Source organism: Spea bombifrons, chromosome 4, assembly GCF_027358695.1.
Source record: "Spea bombifrons isolate aSpeBom1 chromosome 4, aSpeBom1.2.pri, whole genome shotgun sequence".
NCBI classification, from domain to species: Eukaryota; Metazoa; Chordata; class Amphibia; order Anura; family Pelobatidae; genus Spea; species Spea bombifrons.
This window is the reverse complement of record NC_071090.1, coordinates 112,431,676-112,452,730: the sequence shown is the minus strand read 5'-3', so window position 1 is coordinate 112,452,730 and position 21,055 is coordinate 112,431,676. Positions and strand designations below refer to the sequence as shown.

Genomic DNA, 21,055 nt, shown 5'->3' with positions numbered 1-21,055 from the left:
ATACAGCGTGGGGGGGTATAGATACTCGGTATTATTATACAGCGCGGGGGGTATAGATACTCGGTATTATTATACAGCGCGGGGGGTGTAGATACTCTGTATTATTATACAGCGCGGGGGGTATAGATACTCGGTATTATTATACAGCGCGGGGGGTATAGATACTCGGTATTATTATACAGCGCGGGGGGTATAGATACTCGGTATTATTATACAGCGCGGGGGGTATAGATACTCGGTATTATTATACAGCGCGGGGGGGTATAGATACTCGGTATTATTATACAGCGCGGGGGTATAGATACTCGGTATTATTATACAGAGCGGGGGGTATAGATACTTGGTATTATTATACAGCGCGGGGGGTATAGATACTCGGTATTATTATACAGCGCGGTGTTTATTATCAGTGTATAGATATTCGGTATTACTCTAGTGTGCAGCATGCGCGGCGTGGTGGTTGGGTAGTGGGTGTGTTCACCCTTTAGTAACTGATAACCCCTCTCCGGTCCTCAGAGCGATCACAGCGAGCGATGGACACCGTCAGAGACCTGTTCCGCGGAGCGGTGAGTGACGCCTGAGTGATACTCGCTAATAATATCGCTAATAATACTCACTCTGCTGCTGTCAGTACGGGGAGGGCTGGCAACTTTTGGGCTGAGGGGGGCAAGTAAATCCAAGTGGCCCCCAGCCGCTGCTCCCCTCCGCTCCCTCATCCCATAGCAAGCTGGCCCTGTTTGAAGAATTTGGACTGGCCCGGGGGCCACTAGCCTCTTCCCAAGGACTACCCAGCCCTCTACGGATAACACCGCAAATAACCAGAAACCTAGAAATTCACCGAATTCCCAGATTCTGTAACGACTCCAACCTTAATCAGTTGTTGGTCTCGTCTCAGATCCAGGAGCCGTATGTCTATCCCATGCATGTTTAATACCCTCAGTGTATTACCCTCTACCACTTCTGCTGGGAGGCTGTTCCACTTATCCACCACCCTCTCAGTAATGTAAAACTTCCTTCCATTCCATCACAGTCTCTGACTCTCTAATGTTAGATTCCGCTCTCTTGTTGTAAATAAATTCCCTCCCGTCCTTTATTAATCCTCTTAAATGTATCTCATCCCCGTCTCTCTCTCTTCCATCCCCGTCTCTCTCTCCTCTCCCCGAAGTCGCGTCCTTTATTAAACCTCTTTATGTATTTAAATGTCTTTCCCATCCTCTCTCTCTTCTCTCCTCCATCCCTCTCCCTCTTCTCTCCTCCATCTCTATCTCTCCCATCCCCTTTCTCTCTTCTCTCCCCGTCTTTCTCTCCCATCCTCTCTCTTCTCTTGTCCATCTATCGCTCCCATCCCCTCTCTCTCTTCTCTCCTCCTGCCATCTCTCCTCTCCCCGTCTTTCTCTCCCATCCTCTCTCTCCCTTGTCTCGTCCAAATTTCTCTCTCTCTCTCCCATTCCTTCTCTCTCGCCTACCATCCCCTCTTGCTCATCTCTCGTCCATCTCTCTCTCTCCTCTCCCTAGTTTCTCTCTCTTTTCTCCCATCCCCTCACTCTTCTCTCGTCCATCTCTCTCTTCTCTCCTTCGAGCCGGACATATCGAGGTCCCTTATAATGCTGGCAATGAAAGGGTTTCTTGTTAGAGAGAGTTCAGCCTCCCCTGTTCATGTGCCGAGTGTTAGAGTGTTCGACTGTTAGAGTGTTCGACTGTTAAAGTGTTTGAGTATTAGACTGTTAGAGTGTTAGAGTGTTTGAGTGTTAGACTGTTAGAGTGTTAGACTGTTAGAGTGTTAGACTGTTAGAATGTTAGACTGTTAGAGTGTTAGACTGTTAGAGTGTTAGACTGTTAGAGTATTAGACTGTTAGAGTGTTAGAGTGTTTGAGTGTTAGACTGTTAGAGTGTTAGATTGTTAGAATGTTAGACTGTTAGAGTGTTAGACTGTTAGAGTGTTAGAGTGTTAGAGTGTTAGAATGTTAGAGTGTTAGAATGTTAGAGTGTTAGAATGTTAGATTGTTTGAGTGTTAGAGTGTTAGACTGTTAGAGTGTTAGAATGTTAGACTGTTAGAGTGTTAGAGTGTTTGAGTGTTAGATTGTTAGAGTGTTAGAATGTTAGACTGTTAGAGTGTTAGAGTGTTAGACTGTTAGAGTGTTAGAGTGTTAGACTGTTAGAGTGTTAGACTGTTAGAATGTTAGACTGTTAGAGTGTTAGAGTGTTAGACTGTTAGATTGTTAGACTGTTAGAATGTTAGACTGTTAGAGTGTTAGACTGTTAGAGTGTTAGAGTGTTAGAATGTTAGACTGTTAGAGTGTTAGACTGTTAGAGTGTTAGACTGTTAGAGTGTTAGAGTGTTAGAATGTTAGAGTGTTAGACTGTTAGAATGTTAGACTGTTAGAGTGTTAGACTGTTAGAGTGTTAGAGTGTTAGACTGTTAGATTGTTAGACTGTTAGAGTGTTAGACTGTTAGACTGTTAGTGTTAGACTGTTAGAGTGTTAGACTGTTAGATTGTTAGAATGTTAGAGTGTTAGACTGTTAGACTGTTAGAGTGTTAGAATGTTAGACTGTTAGAGTGTTAGAATGTTAGACTGTTAGAGTGTTAGACTGTTAGACTGTTAGAGTGTTAGACTGTTAGATTGTTAGACTGTTAGAGTGTTAGAATGTTAGAGTGTTAGAGTGTTTGAGTGTTAGTGTGTTAGACTGTTAGAGTGTTAGAATGTTAGACTGTTAGAGTGTTTGAGTGTTAGTGTGTTAGACTGTTAGAGTGTTAGAGTGTTAGACTGTTAGAGTGTTAGAATGTTAGAGTGTTAGAATGTTAGATTGTTAGAGTGTTAGACTGTTAGAATGTTAGACTGTTAGAGTGTTAGACTGTTAGAGTGTTAGAATGTTAGATTGTTAGAGTGTTAGGGTGTTAGAGTGTTAGAGTATTAGAATGTTAGAGTGTTAGACTGTTAGAGTGTTAGAGTGTTAGAATGTTAGACTGTTAGAGTGTTAGAATGTTAGACTGTTAGAGTGTTAGAATGTTAGACTGTTAGAGTGTTAGACTGTTAGACTGTTAGAGTGTTAGAATGTTAGAGTGTTAGACTGTTAGATTGTTAGAGTGTTAGACTGTTAGAGTGTTAGAGTGTTAGAGTGTTAGACTGTTAGAGTGTTAGAATGTTAGAGTGTTAGAATGTTAGACTGTTAGCATGTTAGACTGTTAGACTGTTAGAGTGTTAGACTGTTAGATTGTTAGACTGTTAGACTGTTAGAATGTTAGAATGTTAGACTGTTAGAGTGTTAGACTGTTAGAGTGTTAGAATGTTAGATTGTTAGAGTGTTAGACTGTTAGAGTGTTAGAATGTTAGACTGTTAGAGTGTTAGGGTGTTAGAGTGTTAGAGTGTTAGAATGTTAGAGTGTTAGAATGTTAGACTGTTAGAATGTTAGACTGTTAGACTGTTAGAGTGTTAGACTGTTAGATTGTTAGACTGTTAGAGTGTTAGAATGTTAGATTGTTAGAGTGTTAGACTGTTAGAATGTTAGACTGTTAGAGTGTTAGACTGTTAGAGTGTTAGAATGTTAGATTGTTAGAGTGTTAGACTGTTAGAGTGTTAGAATGTTAGACTGTTAGAGTGTTAGGGTGTTAGAGTGTTAGAGTATTAGAATGTTAGAATGTTAGACTGTTAGAGTGTTAGGGTGTTAGAGTGTTAGAGTATTAGAATGTTAGAGTGTTAGACTGTTAGAGTGTTAGAGTGTTAGAATGTTAGACTGTTAGAGTGTTAGAATGTTAGACTGTTAGAGTGTTAGAATGTTAGACTGTTAGAGTGTTAGACTGTTAGACTGTTAGAGTGTTAGAATGTTAGAGTGTTAGACTGTTAGAGTGTTAGACTGTTAGAGTGTTAGAGTGTTAGAGTGTTAGACTGTTAGAGTGTTAGAATGTTAGAGTGTTAGAATGTTAGACTGTTAGAATGTTAGACTGTTAGACTGTTAGAGTGTTAGACTGTTAGATTGTTAGACTGTTAGAGTGTTAGAATGTTAGAGTGTTAGAGTGTTAGAGTGTTTGAGTGTTAGTGTGTTAGACTGTTAGATTGTTAGAATGTTAGACTGTTAGAGTGTTAGAGTGTTTGAGTGTTAGTGTGTTAGACTGTTAGAGTGTTAGAGTGTTAGACTGTTAGAGTGTTAGAGTGTTAGAATGTTAGAGTGTTAGAATGTTAGATTGTTAGAGTGTTAGACTGTTAGAATGTTAGACTGTTAGAGTATTAGACTGTTAGAGTGTTAGAATGTTAGATTGTTAGAGTGTTAGACTGTTAGAATGTTAGACTGTTAGAGTGTTAGACTGTTAGAGTGTTAGAATGTTAGATTGTTAGAGTGTTAGACTGTTAGAGTGTTAGAATGTTAGACTGTTAGAGTGTTAGGGTGTTAGAGTGTTAGAGTATTAGAATGTTAGAGTGTTAGACTTTTAGATTGTTAGAGTGTTAGACTGTTAGAGTGTTAGAGTATTAGAATGTTAGAGTGTTAGACTGTTAGAGTGTTAGAATGTTAGACTGTTAGAGTGTTAGAATGTTAGACTGTTAGAGTGTTAGAATGTTAGACTGTTAGAGTGTTAGACTGTTAGACTGTTAGAGTGTTAGAATGTTAGAGTGTTAGACTGTTAGATTGTTAGAGTGTTAGACTGTTAGAGTGTTAGAATGTTAGAGTGTTAGACTGTTAGACTGTTAGAATGTTAGACTGTTAGAGTGTTAGACTGTTAGAGTGTCAGACTGTTAGAGTGTTTGAGTGCCTACAGGTTTCTTGACCCTCCTTATGATTTGTCTGGGAAATGTATGAATTGAACATGCGCGGATTTCCTTCGGACCCGCTTAAGCTCTTAGCTGCGGCTGATTGGCGAGCAGCGCCGGTCACCTCTGTTACAGCCAATGAATGTTTACCTGATCCCCTTCGGGCCCCCCAGGGCCGCATGCACTCAGATATCACACAATGCAATAAATTCTCCTAAAACATTTTCAGACACCGTTAGGTGTCCATTTTCAGGGACGACCGTTAATAATAATAATAGTAATAAAAATAACAATAATGGTTCTGTCACAATAATAACAATAATATTAACAGTAATAATAACAGTAATAGTAATAATAATAACAGTAATAATAATAACTATAATAATAATAACAGTAATAGTAATGACAATAATAATACTAATAATAACGATAACAATAATAATAATAATAGTAATAATAAATAACAGTAATAATAACAGTAATAGTAATAATAATAACAGTAATAATAATAACTATAATAATAATAATAACAGTAATAGTAATGACAATAATAATACTAATAATAACGATAACAATAATAATAATAACAGTAATAATAAATAACAGTAATAATAACAGTAATAATAATAATAACAGTAATAATAAATAACAGTAATAATAACAGTAAGAGTAATAATAATAACAGTAATAATAATAACTATAATAATAATAATAACAGTAATAGTAATGACAATAATAATACTTATAATAACGATAACAATTATAATAATAACAGTAATAATAAATAACAGTAATAATAACAGTAATAGTAATAATAATAACAGTAATAATAATAACTATAATAATAATAATAACAGTAATAGTAATGACAATAATAATACTAATAATAACGATAACAATAATAATAATAATAACAGTAATAGTAATGACAATAATAATACTTATAATAACGATAACAATTATAATAATAACAGTAATAATAAATAACAGTAATAATAACAGTAATAATAATAATAACAGTAATAATAACTATAATAATAATAATAACAGTAATAGTAATGATAATAATAATACTAATAATAACGATAACAATAATAATAATAATAATAACAGTAATAGTAATGACAATAATAATACTAATAATAACGATAACAATAATAATAATAACAGTAATAATAAATAACAGTAATAATAACAGTAATAGTAATAATAATAACAGTAATAATAATAACTATAATAATAATAATAACAGTAATAGTAATGACAATAATAATACTAATAATAACGATAACAATAATAATAATAACAGTAATAATAAATAACAGTAATAATAACAGTAATAATAATAATAACAGTAATAATAAATAACAGTAATAATAACAGTAAGAGTAATAATAATAACAGTAATAATAATAACTATAATAATAATAATAACAGTAATAGTAATGACAATAATAATACTTATAATAACGATAACAATTATAATAATAACAGTAATAATAAATAACAGTAATAATAACAGTAATAGTAATAATAATAACAGTAATAATAATAACTATAATAATAATAATAACAGTAATAGTAATGACAATAATAATACTAATAATAACGATAACAATAATAATAATAATAATAACAGTAATAGTAATGACAATAATAATACTTATAATAACGATAACAATTATAATAATAACAGTAATAATAAATAACAGTAATAATAACAGTAATAATAATAATAACAGTAATAATAACTATAATAATAATAATAACAGTAATAGTAATGATAATAATAATACTAATAATAACGATAACAATAATAATAATAATAATAACAGTAATAGTAATGACAATAATAATACTAATAATAACGATAACAATAATAATAATAATAACAGTAATAATAAATAACAGTAATAATAACAGTAATAGTAATAATAATAACAGTAATAATAATAACTATAATAATAATAATAACAGTAATAGTAATGACAATAATAATACTAATAATAACGATAACAATAATAATAATAACAGTAATAATAAATAACAGTAATAATAACAATAATAATAATAATAACAGTAATAATAAATAACAGTAATAATAACAGTAATAGTAATAATAATAACAGTAATAATAATAACTATAATAATAATAATAACAGTAATAGTAATGATAATAATAATACTAATAATAACGATAACAATAATAATAATAATAATAACAGTAATAGTAATAACAATAATATCAGTAATAATAATAATAATAATAGTAACAACAACAGTAATAATAATTAGACATGTTTGGCTCTGCACCTTTAGCACAGAAACAATAAAATCTCCTCTGTGTTAACAAATTCCGCTGATTGCAGGATTTCCCAGAAAGAAGCCCTTAATGTAATGAAGTTTTACTTTACTGAGTTGGTAGATAAATGGCGCAGCCTCTCAGCAGAAGTGGTAACACAGTGAGGGGATTAAACACGCATGGGATAGACATACGGCTCCTGAATCTAAGACGAGACCAACGACTGATTAAGGTTTGAGTCGTTACAGCAGGAGAAGCAGGCGACTAGACGGGGGCCGACAGTACCCCCCCCCCATTTGGGGCTCAGATGCTAGAGGTTTTTAGGACCCATCTATTAAGCTCTTTGAGCAGGGATGCACAGGGGTCTCCGTACCGGGGGGCTCTCCAGCAGATGGTCCAATCCCGTGCGTTTTAGTAAATAAACTTTTCTTGCCCCACAGGCCACATCCACAAACTCATACTCCATCTACCACGGAGTGGATGACCAGGACGGGGCAGAACTTCATGTGGAGGAGAATCACGATGGGTCACATGACACGATCAGCAAGAAGTCATGGCAACCACAAGTCTCTCAGCAGTGTAAAAAAATCCTCATCGGGGTCAGCGTGACGGCGCTCGTAGGTCAGTACATGCGCAGATTGTCTGGGCCCCTAGTCTCATAGCTGCTACCATCTACCTGTGATGTGTCTGCTCATTGGTCAGGCTGGATGTCCATCACACTTAGTATCCAGCTTCTGCATGGCACCTTGAACCCAAAAGTGCAACCATAGGTTAACGAGAAAATCTATACAGCTCAATCCTGAGACCTCGGTGTCACAATGTGGACATTAGACCATCCCCCGCGGAGCGCGGTCTTACCATACATGCCACACTTACCCACCGCCGTTACCACATGCCCCACCGGACATTACACCATCCCCCGAGGAGCGCGGTCTTACCATACATGCCACACTTACCCACCGCCGTTACCACATACCCCACCGGACATTACACCATCCCCGAGGAGCGCGGTCTTACCATACATGCCACACTTACTCACCGCCGTTACCACATGCCCCACCGGACATTACACCATCCCCCGAGGAGCGCGGTCTTACCATACATGCCACACTTACTCACCGCCGTTACCACATGCCCCACCGGACATTACACCATCCCCCGAGGAGCGCGGTCTTACCATACATGCCACACTTACTCACCGCCGTTACCACATGCCCCACCGGACATTACACCATCCCCCGCGGAGCGCGGTCTTACCATACATGCCACACTTACCCACCGCCGTTACCACATGCCCCACCGGACATTACACCATCCCCCGAGGAGCGCGGTCTTACCATACATGCCACACTTACCCACCGCCATTACCACATGCCCCACCGGACATTACACCATCCCCCGCGGAGCGCGGTCTTACCATACATGCCACACTTACCCACCGCCGTTACCACATACCCCACCGGACATTACACCATCCCCCGAGGAGCGCGGTCTTACCATACATGCCACACTTACCCACCGCCGTAACCACATGCCCCACTGGACATAAGACCATCCCCCGAGGAGCGCGGTCTTATCATACATGCCACACTTACCCACCGCCGTAACCACGTGCCCCACCGGACATTACACCATCCCCCGAGGAGCGCGGTCTTACCATACATGCCACACTTACCCACCGCTGTTACCACATGCCCCACCGGACATTACACCATCCCCCGAGGAGCGCGGTCTTACCATACATGCCACACTTACCCACCGCCGTTACCACATGCCCCACCGGACATTACACCATCCCCCGAGGAGCGCGGTCTTACCATACATGCCACACTTACCCACCGCCGTTACCACATGCCCCACCGGACATTACACCATCCCCCGAGGAGCGCGGTCTTACCATACATGCCACACTTACCCACCACCGTTACCACATGCCCCACTGGACATTACACCATCCCCCGAGGAGCGCGGTCTTACCATGCATGCCACACTTACCCACCGCCGTTACCACATGCCCCACCGGACATTACACCATCCCCCGAGGAGCGCGGTCTTACCATACATGCCACACTTACCCACCACCGTTACCACATGCCCCACCGGACATTACACCATCCCCCGAGGAGCGCGGTCTTACCATGCATGCCACACTTACCCACCGCCGTTACCACATGCCCCACCGGACATTACACCATCCCCCGCGGAGCGCGGTCTTACCATACATGCCACACTTACCCACCGCCGTTACCACATGCCCCACCGGACATTACACCATCCCCCGAGGAGCGCAGTCTTACCATACATGCCACACTTACCCACCACCGTTACCACATGCCCCACCGGACATTACACCATCCCCCGCGGAGCGCGGTCTTACCATACATGCCACACTTACCCACCGCCGTCACCACGTGCCGCACCGGACATTCCACCATCCCCCGAGGAGCACGGTCTTACCATACATGCCACACTTACCCACCATCGTTACCACGTGCCCCACCAGACATTACACCATCCCCCGAGGAGCACGGTCTTACCATACATGCCACACTTACCCACCGCCGTAACCACGTGCCCCACCGGACATTACACCATCCCCCGAGGAGCGTGGTCTTACCATACATGCCACACTTACCCACCACTGGTACCATGTGTCCCACCGGACATCAGACTAACCATTGTGTGGGTACCCTGTGGGTTTTGTTTTTCGAGGCCTTGGTCCCCCTTTTTTCATGGATGGCCTGATCACGTTCTCTTATTTCTCGTGAACGCAGCTTTCCTCATTGGCATCCTGGTCGCCTACGGATCCTGCTCCAAATGTAAAAACAATGAGCCCAGTGAGGACTCGCCCTATGAACGGCCGCAGAGTGAGGAACCCAGCATCCTGCACTGGTCTGATCTGAGGGACCTGTTCTACGCCTATCTGAAAGATGGAGAAGACATGGAACGCAACATCAGGTAAACGCCACAGCTGGCTCCTCCCCCTGCGGGGTGACACAGGGAGGTGGGAGTCTGCCCCTCCCCTGCGGGGTGACACAGGGAGCAGGGAGTCTGCCCCTCCCCCCGCGGGGTGACACTGTGACCGGTGTCCCTTTATCTTATAGGAGAGCCAGCAGGTCGCCCCATCCCACCGGATCGGATGAAAACAAGGATCTGGCACAATTCGTTCTCCAGAATTTCAAGACTTACGGCCTGGATCACACGTGGATTGACAACCACTTCGTGGAACTGCAATACCCAGACAGGTGAGAGCGCAGCAGATCCACCACCCAGCAGAGTATCACGCCTGTCTAAACCTGCAGATCATCTCTCTGCGTTTGTCTTAATGGCTTCTGTCTCCCTTCTCCAGCCGCTCGCAGAACACCCTGAAAATCATGGATGCGGACAACAAAACCGTGGAAGACATTTTTATTGACCGTAATTTGTACTCTCCGTACAGCGCGACAGGGAGCGTGGTGGTAACTATCCTATTGACACGAGTCAACCTGCGGAGGCATTCCACACGCATAGCAATCTTACACTAGGATGCACTCTGACCCGGGGGGAGGGGCGATTTAATGAATAAATTGTTCTGTTGCAAATTTGACCCAGGACAGCTGGGCTCTATGAATTGCCGGTACTTATCATTACTGGCCCTCGCATGAAGATTCTTCTTCATTTGCCCCTAACACCTGCCTATACATCCAGCAGCCATTTACTATTTTATTGCTACCGCAGAGGCTGACCCTGACTCCTCCCACTGCAGTGTTCTAGCTCAGCCCCTGAGGAGCTCTAACGTGCCCTGTACGTAGCAGCTTCTGCCGGGGGGACAAGTTTTTGCCCTGGGGCAGATGTACGTTGACTGTCCGCGTCTCTTCGTGTCGCAGGCCGGCCTGGTTTACGCAAACTTCGGCAGTAAAGATGATTTCAAAATGCTGGAGGGCTTTGGGGTGAACGTCAGCCGTCAGCTGGTCATCGTCCGGGCTGGAAATATTAACTTTGCTGAGAAGGTATGTTGCCCGCAGGTGCTGTTAGTATACCTCGCTGTGCGGAATGCGGAATTATATAGCGGGACTGTGTATCTACAGGTGTATAACGCCGAGTCCGCGGGGGCCGCCGGAGTCCTGATATTTCCAGACACAAAGGAGGACACAGCTATATACGGCCACGTGAGTTATCCCATTAACCCTTGCCATCGCCAGAGCACTCTTAACTCTCCTCCCAATGAGCCAATCAGGGCTCTCAGAGTACCGCCCCATTAACCCTTTTGTTGCCTTAACGGCAAAGGATCATGCAATTAACCCTTCTCTTACCATGAGCCCCCCTCACCCTCTGATTACAGGTGCACCTCGGTAGCGGAGACCCGAACACCCCTGGCTTCCCATCCTTTAATCACACCCAGTTCCCCTCCTACAAATCGGCGGGACTCCCCAAAATCCCGGCCCAGCCAATCAGCACAAGCAGCGCACGCAAACTGCTCAGGTAAAGTGGCCACGGGCCGTGGGGGCACTGATGGGTAGCCACGGGCCATTACCGTGTAATGCTGTGACGTGGGTGACCCCGGACCCTGGATAATTACCCCTGCTCTCCCTCTGCAGTAAGCTCACGGGTGGGAATCCTCCCAGCCTGTGGAACGGCCTCTCGTTCTCATTGAGCGGTTTGGGTCCGGAGCTGCAGAGTCCTTCTCACCGGCTGCAGCTGGAGGTTCACAACGTGGCGCGCAGCGTGGAGCTCTTCAATGTGTTTGGGAGCGTGACGGGGCGCAGCGAGCCCGGTGAGGATGCCCTCCGACCCCAAAATGACAATCCCCCCAAATCCTATCTCCAAGACTAATAATGCCCCCTGACCCCCAACACCAATAGCTCCCGACCCCCAAAACAAATTATGCCCTCTACTTCCTACACTAATGCCCCCAACCTCCAAAACTATTAATGCCCCCTCTCTCTTATTATACCCATGCATCCCACACTAATGATGCCCCAACTGTAATGAAACGCCTGAAACGTCTCTCCTTTCCTACGTCTCATTCTCACAGAGCATTACATTGTGGTGGGAGCTCAGCGGGACTCCTGGGGTCCAGGGGCAGCCAAGTCTGCGGTGGGCACTGCCATCCTTCTGGAGCTGGCACGTACCATATCAGTGATGGTGAAAAATGGTGAGATATAGGAATAGCAGAGAGGGCTGCGGGGCAGGATGGAGGGGCAGTGACAGAGCTGTGTGGGGGTTAGTATAGGAATAGCAGAGAGGGCTGCGGGGCAGGATGGAGGGGCAGTGACAGAGCTGTGTGTGTGCGGGGGGGTTAGTATAGGAATAGCAGAGAGGGCTGCGGGGCAGGATGGAGGGGCAGTGACAGAGCTATGTGTGTGTGTGGGGGGGTTAGTATAGGAATAGCAGAGAGGGCTGCGGGGCAGGATGGAGGGGCAGTGACAGAGCTGTGTGTGTGTGGGGTTAGTATAGGAATAGCAGAGAGGGCTGCGGGGCAGGATGGAGGGGCAGTGACAGAGCTGTGTGTGTGCGGGGTTAGTATAGGAATAGCAGAGAGGGCTGCGGGGCAGGATGGAGGGGCAGTGACAGAGCTGTGTGTGCGGGGGGTTAGTATAGGAATAGCAGAGAGGGCTGCGGGGCAGGATGGAGGGGCAGTGACAGAGCTGTGTGTGTGGGGGGTTAGTATAGGAATAGCAGAGAGGGCTGCGGGGCAGGATGGAGGGGCAGTGACAGAGCTGTGTGTGTGGGGGGGGTTAGTATAGGAATAGCAGAGAGGGCTGCGGGGCAGGATGGAGGGGCAGTGACAGAGCTGTGTGTGTGCGGGGTTAGTATAGGAATAGCAGAGAGGGCTGCGGGGCAGGATGTAGGGGCAGTGACAGAGCTGTGTGTGTGGGGGGTTAGTATAGGAATAGCAGAGAGGGCTGCGGGGCAGGATGGAGGGGCAGTGACAGAGCTGTGTGTGTGTGGGGTTAGTATAGGAATAGCAGAGAGGGCTGCGGGGCAGGATGGAGGGGCAGTGACAGAGCTGTGTGTGTGTGGGGTTAGTATAGGAATAGCAGAGAGGGCTGCGGGGCAGGATGGAGGGGCAGTGACAGAGCTGTGTGTGTGAGGGGTTAGTATAGGAATAGCAGAGAGGGCTGCGGGGCAGGATGGAGGGGCAGTGACAGAGCTGTGTGTGTGGGGGGGTTAGTATAGGAATAGCAGGGAGGGCTGCGGGGCAGGATGGAGGGGCAGTGACAGAGCTGTGTGCGGGGTTAGTATAGGAATAGCAGAGAGGGCTGCGGGGCAGGATGGAGGGGCAGTGACAGAGCTGTGTGTGTGGGGGGTTAGTATAGGAATAGCAGAGAGGGCTGCGGGGGCAGGATGGAGGGGCAGTGACAGAGCTGTGTGTGTGGGGGGGGTTAGTATAGGAATAGCAGAGAGGGCTGCGGGGCAGGATGGAGGGGCAGTGACAGAGCTGTGTGTGTGTGCGGGGTTAGTATAGGAATAGCAGAGAGGGCTGCGGGGCAGGATGGAGGGGCAGTGACAGAGCTGTGTGTGTGTGCGGGGTTAGTATAGGAATAGCAGAGAGGGCTGCGGGGCAGGATGGAGGGGCAGTGACAGAGCTGTGTGTGGGGGGTTAGTATAGGAATAGCAGAGAGGGCTGCGGGGCAGGATGGAGGGGCAGTGACAGAGCTGTGTGTGTGGGGGGGTTAGTATAGGAATAGCAGAGAGGGCTGCGGGGCAGGATGGAGGGGCAGTGGCAGAGCTGTGTGTGTGGGGGGGTTAGTATAGGAATAGCAGAGAGGGCTGCGGGGCAGGATGGAGGGGCAGTGACAGAGCTGTGTGTGTGGGGGGGGTTAGTATAGGAATAGCAGAGAGGGCTGCGGGGCAGGATGGAGGGGCAGTGACAGAGCTGTGTGTGCGGGGTTAGTATAGGAATAGCAGAGGGGGCTGCGGGGCAGGATGGAGGGGCAGTGACAGAGCTGTGTGTGTGGGGGGGTTAGTATAGGAATAGCAGAGAGGGCTGCGGGGCAGGATGGAGGGGCAGTGACAGAGCTGTGTGTGCAGGGTTAGTATAGGAATAGCAGAGAGGGCTGCGGGGCAGGATGGAGGGGCAGTGACAGAGCTGTGTGTGCGGGGTTAGTATAGGAATAGCAGAGAGGGCTGCGGGGCAGGATGGAGGGGCAGTGACAGAGCTGTGTGTGGGGGGGTTAGTATAGGAATAGCAGAGATGGCTGCGGGGCAGGATGGAGGGGCAGTGGCAGAGCTGTGTGTGTGGGTTTAGTATAGGAATAGCAGAGAGGGCTGCGGGGCAGGATGGAGGGGCAGTGACAGAGCTGTGTGTGGGGGGGTTAGTATAGGAATAGTAGAGAGGGCTGCGGGGCAGGATGGAGGGGCAGTGACAGAGCTGTGTGTGTGGGGGGGTTAGTATAGGAATAGCAGAGAGGGCTGCGGGGCAGGATGGAGGGGCAGTGACAGAGCTGTGTGTGTGAGGGGTTAGTATAGGAATAGCAGAGAGGGCTGCGGGGCAGGATGGAGGGGCAGTGACAGAGCTGTGTGTGGGGGGGGTTATTATAGGAATAGCAGAGAGGGCTGCGGGGCAGGATGGAGGGGCAGTGACAGAGCTGTGTGTGTGCGGGGGGTTAGTATAGGAATAGCAGAGAGGGCTGCGGGGCAGGATGGAGGGGCAGTGACAGAGCTGTGTGTGTGAGGGGTTAGTATAGGAATAGCAGAGAGGGCTGCGGGGCAGGATGGAGGGGCAGTGACAGAGCTGTGTGTGTGTGGGGTTAGTATAGGAATAGCAGAGAGGGCTGCGGGGCAGGATGGAGGGGCAGTGACAGAGCTGTGTGCGGGGTTAGTATAGGAATAGCAGAGAGGGCTGCGGGGCAGGATGGAGGGGCAGTGACAGAGCTGTGTGTGTGGGGGGTTAGTATAGGAATAGCAGAGAGGGCTGCGGGGCAGGATGGAGGGGCAGTGACAGAGCTGTGTGTGGGGGGGGTTAGTATAGGAATAGCAGAGAGGGCTGCGGGGCAGGATGGAGGGGCAGTGACAGAGCTGTGTGTGTGTGGGGGGTTAGTATAGGAATAGCAGAGAGGGCTGCGGGGCAGGATGGAGGGGCAGTGACAGAGCTGTGTGTGGGGGGGGTTAGTATAGGAATAGCAGAGAGGGCTGCGGGGCAGGATGGAGGGGCAGTGACAGAGCTGTGTGTGTGGGGGGTTAGTATAGGAATAGCAGAGAGGGCTGCGGGGCAGGATGGAGGGGCAGTGACAGAGCTGTGTGTGTGGGGGGGGTTAGTATAGGAATAGCAGAGAGGGCTGCGGGGCAGGATGGAGGGGCAGTGACAGAGCTGTGTGTGGGGTTAGTATAGGAATAGCAGAGAGGGCTGCGGGGCAGGATGGAGGGGCAGTGACAGAGCTGTGTGTGTGGGGGGGTTAGTATAGGAATAGCAGAGAGGGCTGCGGGGCAGGATGGAGGGGCAGTGACAGAGCTGTGTGGGGGGGTTAGTATAGGAATAGCAGAGAGGGCTGCGGGGCAGGATGGAGGGGCAGTGGCAGAGCTGTGTGTGTGTGGGGGGTTAGTATAGGAATAGCAGAGAGGGCTGCGGGGCAGGATGGAGGGGCAGTGGCAGAGCTGTGTGTGTGTGGGGGGTTAGTATAGGAATAGCAGAGAGGGCTGCGGGGCAGGATGGAGGGGCAGTGACAGAGCTGTGTGTGTGTGGGGGGTTAGTATAGGAATAGCAGAGAGGGCTGCGGGGCAGGATGGAGGGGCAGTGACAGAGCTGTGTGTGTGGGGGGTTGGTATAGGAATAGCAGAGAGGGGTGCGGGGCAGGATGGAGGGGCAGTGACAGAGCTGTGTGTGTGGGGTTAGTATAGGAATAGCAGAGAGGGCTGCGGGGCAGGATGGAGGGGCAGTGGCAGAGCTGTACAGTACAGGAGTAGCGGAGGATGCAGGGAGAGGTGAATGTGGAAAGGTCTCTTGCAGGTTTCCAGCCGCACAGGAGTCTGCTGTTTGTAAGCTGGGATGCTGGAGATTTCGGGAGCGTTGGCGCCACCGAGTGGTTAGAGGTAACACTGAGTGCTGTTGCCCTGTCTCTCCGTGTGACTGCGTGACGTCCTGGGGTAAATCTCTGTGTCTGTGTTGCAGGGGTACCTGAGCATGTTACATCTGAAGGCTGCAGCTTACATGAGTCTGGACACTGCGGTTCTGGGTAATTAATCACTTATTGGGCTTTTATGCTTCATCTGCCCCAAATCGCAGGGTAATAGAATTATTTGGAGAGGGTATCTGGGGGTGCTGCTGAGCAGACCATCCAGCGGGTGACGGGTATCCATGCGCGATTGTGGGGCCTTATGGGCATTAGCTCTACAAGGGTTTTTGGGTATATTTTTAAATGTTTACAGAAATACGTTTCTGTTATAGGAGATGAAATGTTTGTTGCAAAATCCAGCCCCGTCTTCAAAAAGCTGATAGAATTTGTAATAAAAAAGGTAAGAAAATAAAAAAATGAGAGGCAGGGATGGGATGGAGGGAGAGGAGAGGCAGGGATGGGATGGAGGGAGAGGAGAGGCAGGGATGGGATGGAGGGAGAGGAGAGGCAGGGATGGGATAGAGGGAGAGGAGAGGCAGGGATGGGATAGAGGGAGAGGAGAGGCAGGGATGGGATAGAGGGAGAGGAGAGGCAGGGATGGGATAGAGAGAGAGGAGAGGCAGGGATGGGATAGAGGGAGAGGAGAGGCAGGGATGGGATGGAGGGAGAGGAGAGGCAGGGATGGGATAGAGGGAGAGGAGAGGCAGGGATGGGATGGAGGGAGAGGAGAGGCAGGGATGGGATGGAGGGAGAGGAGAGGCAGGGATGGGATAGAGGGAGAGGAGAGGCAGGGATGGGATGGAGGGAGAGGAGAGGCAGGGATGGGATAGAGGGAGAGGAGAGGCAGGGATGGGATAGAGGGAGAGGAGAGGCAGGGATGGGATAGAGGGAGAGGAGAGGCAGGGATGGGATGGAGGGAGAGGAGAGGCAGGGATGGGATAGAGGGACAGGAGAGGCAGGGATGGGATGGAGGGAGAGGAGAGGCAGGGATGGGATAGAGAGAGAGGAGATGCAGGGATGGGATAGAGAGAGAGGAGAGGCAGGGATGGGATAGAGGGAGAGGAGAGGCAGGGATGGGATAGAGGGAGAGGAGAGGCAGGGATGGGATAGAGGGAGAGGAGAGGCAGGGATGGGATAGAGGGAGAGGAGAGGCAGGGATGGGATGGAGGGAGAGGAGAGGCAGGGATGGGATAGAGGGACAGGAGAGGCAGGGATGGGATAGAGGGAGAGGAGAGGCAGGGATGGGATAGAGGGAGAGGAGAGGCAGGGATGGGATAGAGAGAGAGGAGAGGCAGGGATGGGATAGAGGGAGAGGAGATGCAGGGATGGGATAGAGAGAGAGGACAGGCAGGGATGGGATAGAGGGAGAGGAGAGGCAGGGATGGGATAGAGGGAGAGGAGAGGCAGGGATGGGATGGAGGGAGAGGAGAGGCAGGGATGGGATAGAGAGAGAGGAGAGGCAGGGATGGGATGGAGGGGGTGGAGAGGCAGGGATGGAGGGAGAGGAGAGGCAGGGATGGAGGGAGATAAGGGTGTTATCTCGCTAGGCGTTATTGTGTTATTTCTCTCCCGGGTCACAGGTTGATAACCCGCGCCGCAGTCAGCAAACCATCTATGACTTCATCGTCTCACAGTATAAGAGCGACTGGCAGAGCGAAGTGTAAGTGACCGGAGAGAGCTTTACCCCCGCTTATTGCCCCGTATGACGCGCTCTATGACCCGCTTATACCACTTCTTTTCAGTTTTCTTCCTCTGGCAATGGACACGGACGCATTTGCCTTCACTGCCTTCGGGGGGGTCCCTGCGCTGGAGTTTTCTTTTGTAGAGGTGAGTGATCCCCCCTGAGAACCACATGGACCCTTCCACTCATTTAGTCCACGTAGGTCAATCGCACCGGTGAGGAGTCGGGGGCCGGTGAGGAGACAGGGGCCGGTGAGGAGACAGGGGCCGGTGAGGAGTCGGGGGCCCGGTGAGGAGTCGGGGGCCGGTGAGGAGTCGGGGGCCGGTGAGGAGTCAGGATGTGTGTGTGGGGGGGTTTGTCTGAATCAATGGGCAGCCATCAGGGCACACAACCAACAAGCCCCTGGCAGGGAATCAAAGTCTGACATATCGTATTCATTTCACTCTAACCAATGACACGTCGAGTTACCCCGGACAGCCTCTCGAGTTACCCCGGGCAGCCTCTCGAGTTACCCCGGGCCGTGTTGTAATGACCGCACACTGTGCTGCCGCTCCCCAGGAATCGCAGAAGTACCAGTACCTGGACACCATGAAGGACACGTACGACTCTCTGAACGCGGTGGTGAACGGGAGGCTGCCGGCGATTGCCCTCAGCGTGGCGCAGGTGGCCGGACTGTCGCTGATAAAGCTCATCCACGACAATATCCTGCCCCTGGACTACACCGAGTACAACAGTGTGCTCCTCAAACACGTGCTGGAGCTCAGCAGGCACCAGCAGACCCTGAAGGTCAGAGGGCACCGGGGGGCACCGGAATCTACTCGGGGGGCAGAAGGGATGTGTGCGCACAGCTGGTACTAATACGCTTTTAACCCTCTGATTACAGTCGCTGGGGCTGGATTTCGATTGGCTGTCCTCCGCGCGTGGGGACTACACCCGAGCGACCAAGAGCCTGAAGTCGGCCGTGAGTCAGTCGGACTTAAACAACGAGAAGATGGTCCAGACGTTTAACGTGCGCATCATGAGGGTGAGTGCTGACTCCTGCACGAGGTCCTTCCCGATCTGCTGAAGCTGCAGCTTCACCTGCTGCCGTGTCTCATACATAGTCCCCCCCCCCGTAACCGCGTGGATTTCCCTTTCCAGGTGGAATTCTACTTCCTGTCGCAGTACGTTTCGGCCATCACTTCTCCGTACCGCCACATCCTCGTAGGCCGGGGGGAGCACACCGTCCAGGCCCTGTTAGACTGCGTGAGGCAGACTCCGGATAAGATCGACCCCGAAGACCTGCGCAAGAAGCTCGCCCTGTTCACCTGGACCGTGAAAGGGGCCGCCAACGCCCTGAGCGGGGAGGTCTGGGAGCTCCAGAAAAGCTTTTAGGCGATCCAGGGGTCAAAGGTCACGCCAATAAGTCCTGACACTGACCACGAACACTCTTTGGAACACACGATGGGCAATTTCTGGGCACATCTGCCTCTGCCTACTGCTGTTGGGGCAAATAGTTTGCCTCCATGAGCAACAAGGGGTTAACACCCAACAGCGGCCGGTCTGTGGCAGTTGCTAAGCCCATAAATAGTTAATCGGCACGAAGCCAGAACGTGTGTGTATAAGGAGCAATCGTGCTGCCGAGCAGTAAAAGTGGTGCAGTAGCCATAGCAACCAACAAAACGTTTCCACTGATTGCTGGTCTTTTACCGCTTTGCACCAGGGCAGCTCTTTATCCATTACCACCATGTTACCTATCTACACATATCATTACGCACATCGGCCCCCGCCGGCCCGTCTATTCTATAAAGACTCAAACCTTAGTCAGTCGTCGGTCTCGTCTTAGATTCAGGAGCCGTATGTCTGTCCCATGCATGTTTAATCCCTTCACTGTATTACCCTCTATCACCTCTGCTGGGAGGCTGTTCCACTTATCTACCACCCTCTCTGTAAAGTAAAACTTCCTTCCATCCCATCTCAGTCTCTGACGCTCTAGTGTGTGGCACTTGCGTCTCCTCCGCTGAGTAAGGGCACGGACGATGGGAAGTAGAATGTTTTCTGAGTGTTCGTGGTCCGTGTCAGGACTTAGCGTGTTCATCGGGTTAATCGGTGTCAGCGCTCACTATAGCTGCCGTCATCCCGTCGCCGTGCGGGAGTCTTGTCGTGTTTGGTGTTAATTTATCAGTGACAGTGATCACTATAAATGTTATTTATGGGAGCCGCGCCTATAGCACTTATATCATTTAACCCCGTAAGCTTCGCTACCATAGCAACAGAGCTAACGAGCATCATCTCAGGACGATCGTCTCCCGGGACGTCCGAGCCATACTCGTGCTGATTCCTGCGCCAGTTATGCATACATGCGTAATAAGCGGGTGGGGGTGGGACATTATTACCTCATCAGATAACAGGGCAGGCTTAGCAGGCTCCTGGTGAGTGCAGGTCGCTTTAATACCTCGCTACGCTTCTCGTTAGCTGCTGACGCCGTTAGTAACGTGTAACGTGTTCTGTGTTCCATGTGCTCTGTGTAGACGGTTTCTCACTGACAGTGATCAGTAGAGCTGTTCGTGTGACGACTGTGTGAACTTTTATTAAAAACCTTCCGATATCTGCTTTACCCTGTGAGTTATTACTACTTATTATTTATATCTCGCCGGCATATACCGCAGCGCCGTACAATGTGTTATTATTATTTATATATCGCCGTCATACTCCGCAGCGCTGTACAATGTGTGTTATTATTATTATTTATATATCGCCGTCATACTCCGCAGCGCTGTACAATGTGTGTTATTATTATTTATATATCGCCGTCATACTCCGCAGCGCTGTACAATGTGTGTTATTATTATTATTTATATATCGCCGTCATACTCCGCAGCGCTGTACAATGTGTTATTATTATTTATATATCGCCGTCATACTCCGCAGCGCTGTACAATGTGTGTTATTATTATTTATATATCGCCGTCATACTCCGCAGCGCTGTACAATGTGTTATTATTATTTATATATCGCCGTCATACTCCGCGGCGCTGTACAATGTGTGTTATTATTATTATTTATATATCGCCGTCATACTCCGCAGCGCCGTACAATGTGTTATTATTATTATTTATATATCGCCGTCATACTCCGCAGCGCTGTACAATGTGTGTTATTATTATTATTTATATATCGCCGTCATACTCCGCAGCGCTGTACAATGTGTGTTATTATTATTATTTATATATCGCCGTCATACTCCGCAGCGCTGTACAATGTGTTATTATTATTATTTATATATCGCCGTCATACTCCGCAGCGCTGTACA

The 21,055-nt window shown here is 47.9% G+C and overlaps 1 protein-coding gene across 1 annotated transcript; it reads left to right on the top strand.

Annotated features, from left to right (window-relative positions):
• The first annotated feature begins 436 nt into the window (after positions 1–436).
• TFR2 (transferrin receptor 2) lies at positions 437–19,449 on the top strand. The gene is made up of 18 exons (XM_053463170.1): positions 437–566; positions 7,488–7,668; positions 9,822–10,005; positions 10,152–10,292; positions 10,397–10,505; positions 10,914–11,036; positions 11,115–11,195; positions 11,369–11,508; positions 11,625–11,800; positions 12,062–12,181; positions 15,977–16,059; positions 16,139–16,202; positions 16,415–16,482; positions 17,663–17,742; positions 17,825–17,909; positions 18,322–18,549; positions 18,647–18,787; positions 18,904–19,449. Exons 1-18 carry the CDS (start codon positions 534–536, stop codon positions 19,135–19,137), a joined length of 2,271 nt encoding a protein of 756 aa, XP_053319145.1. The 5' UTR covers positions 437–533; the 3' UTR covers positions 19,138–19,449.
• Positions 19,450–21,055: the final 1,606 nt, after the last annotated feature.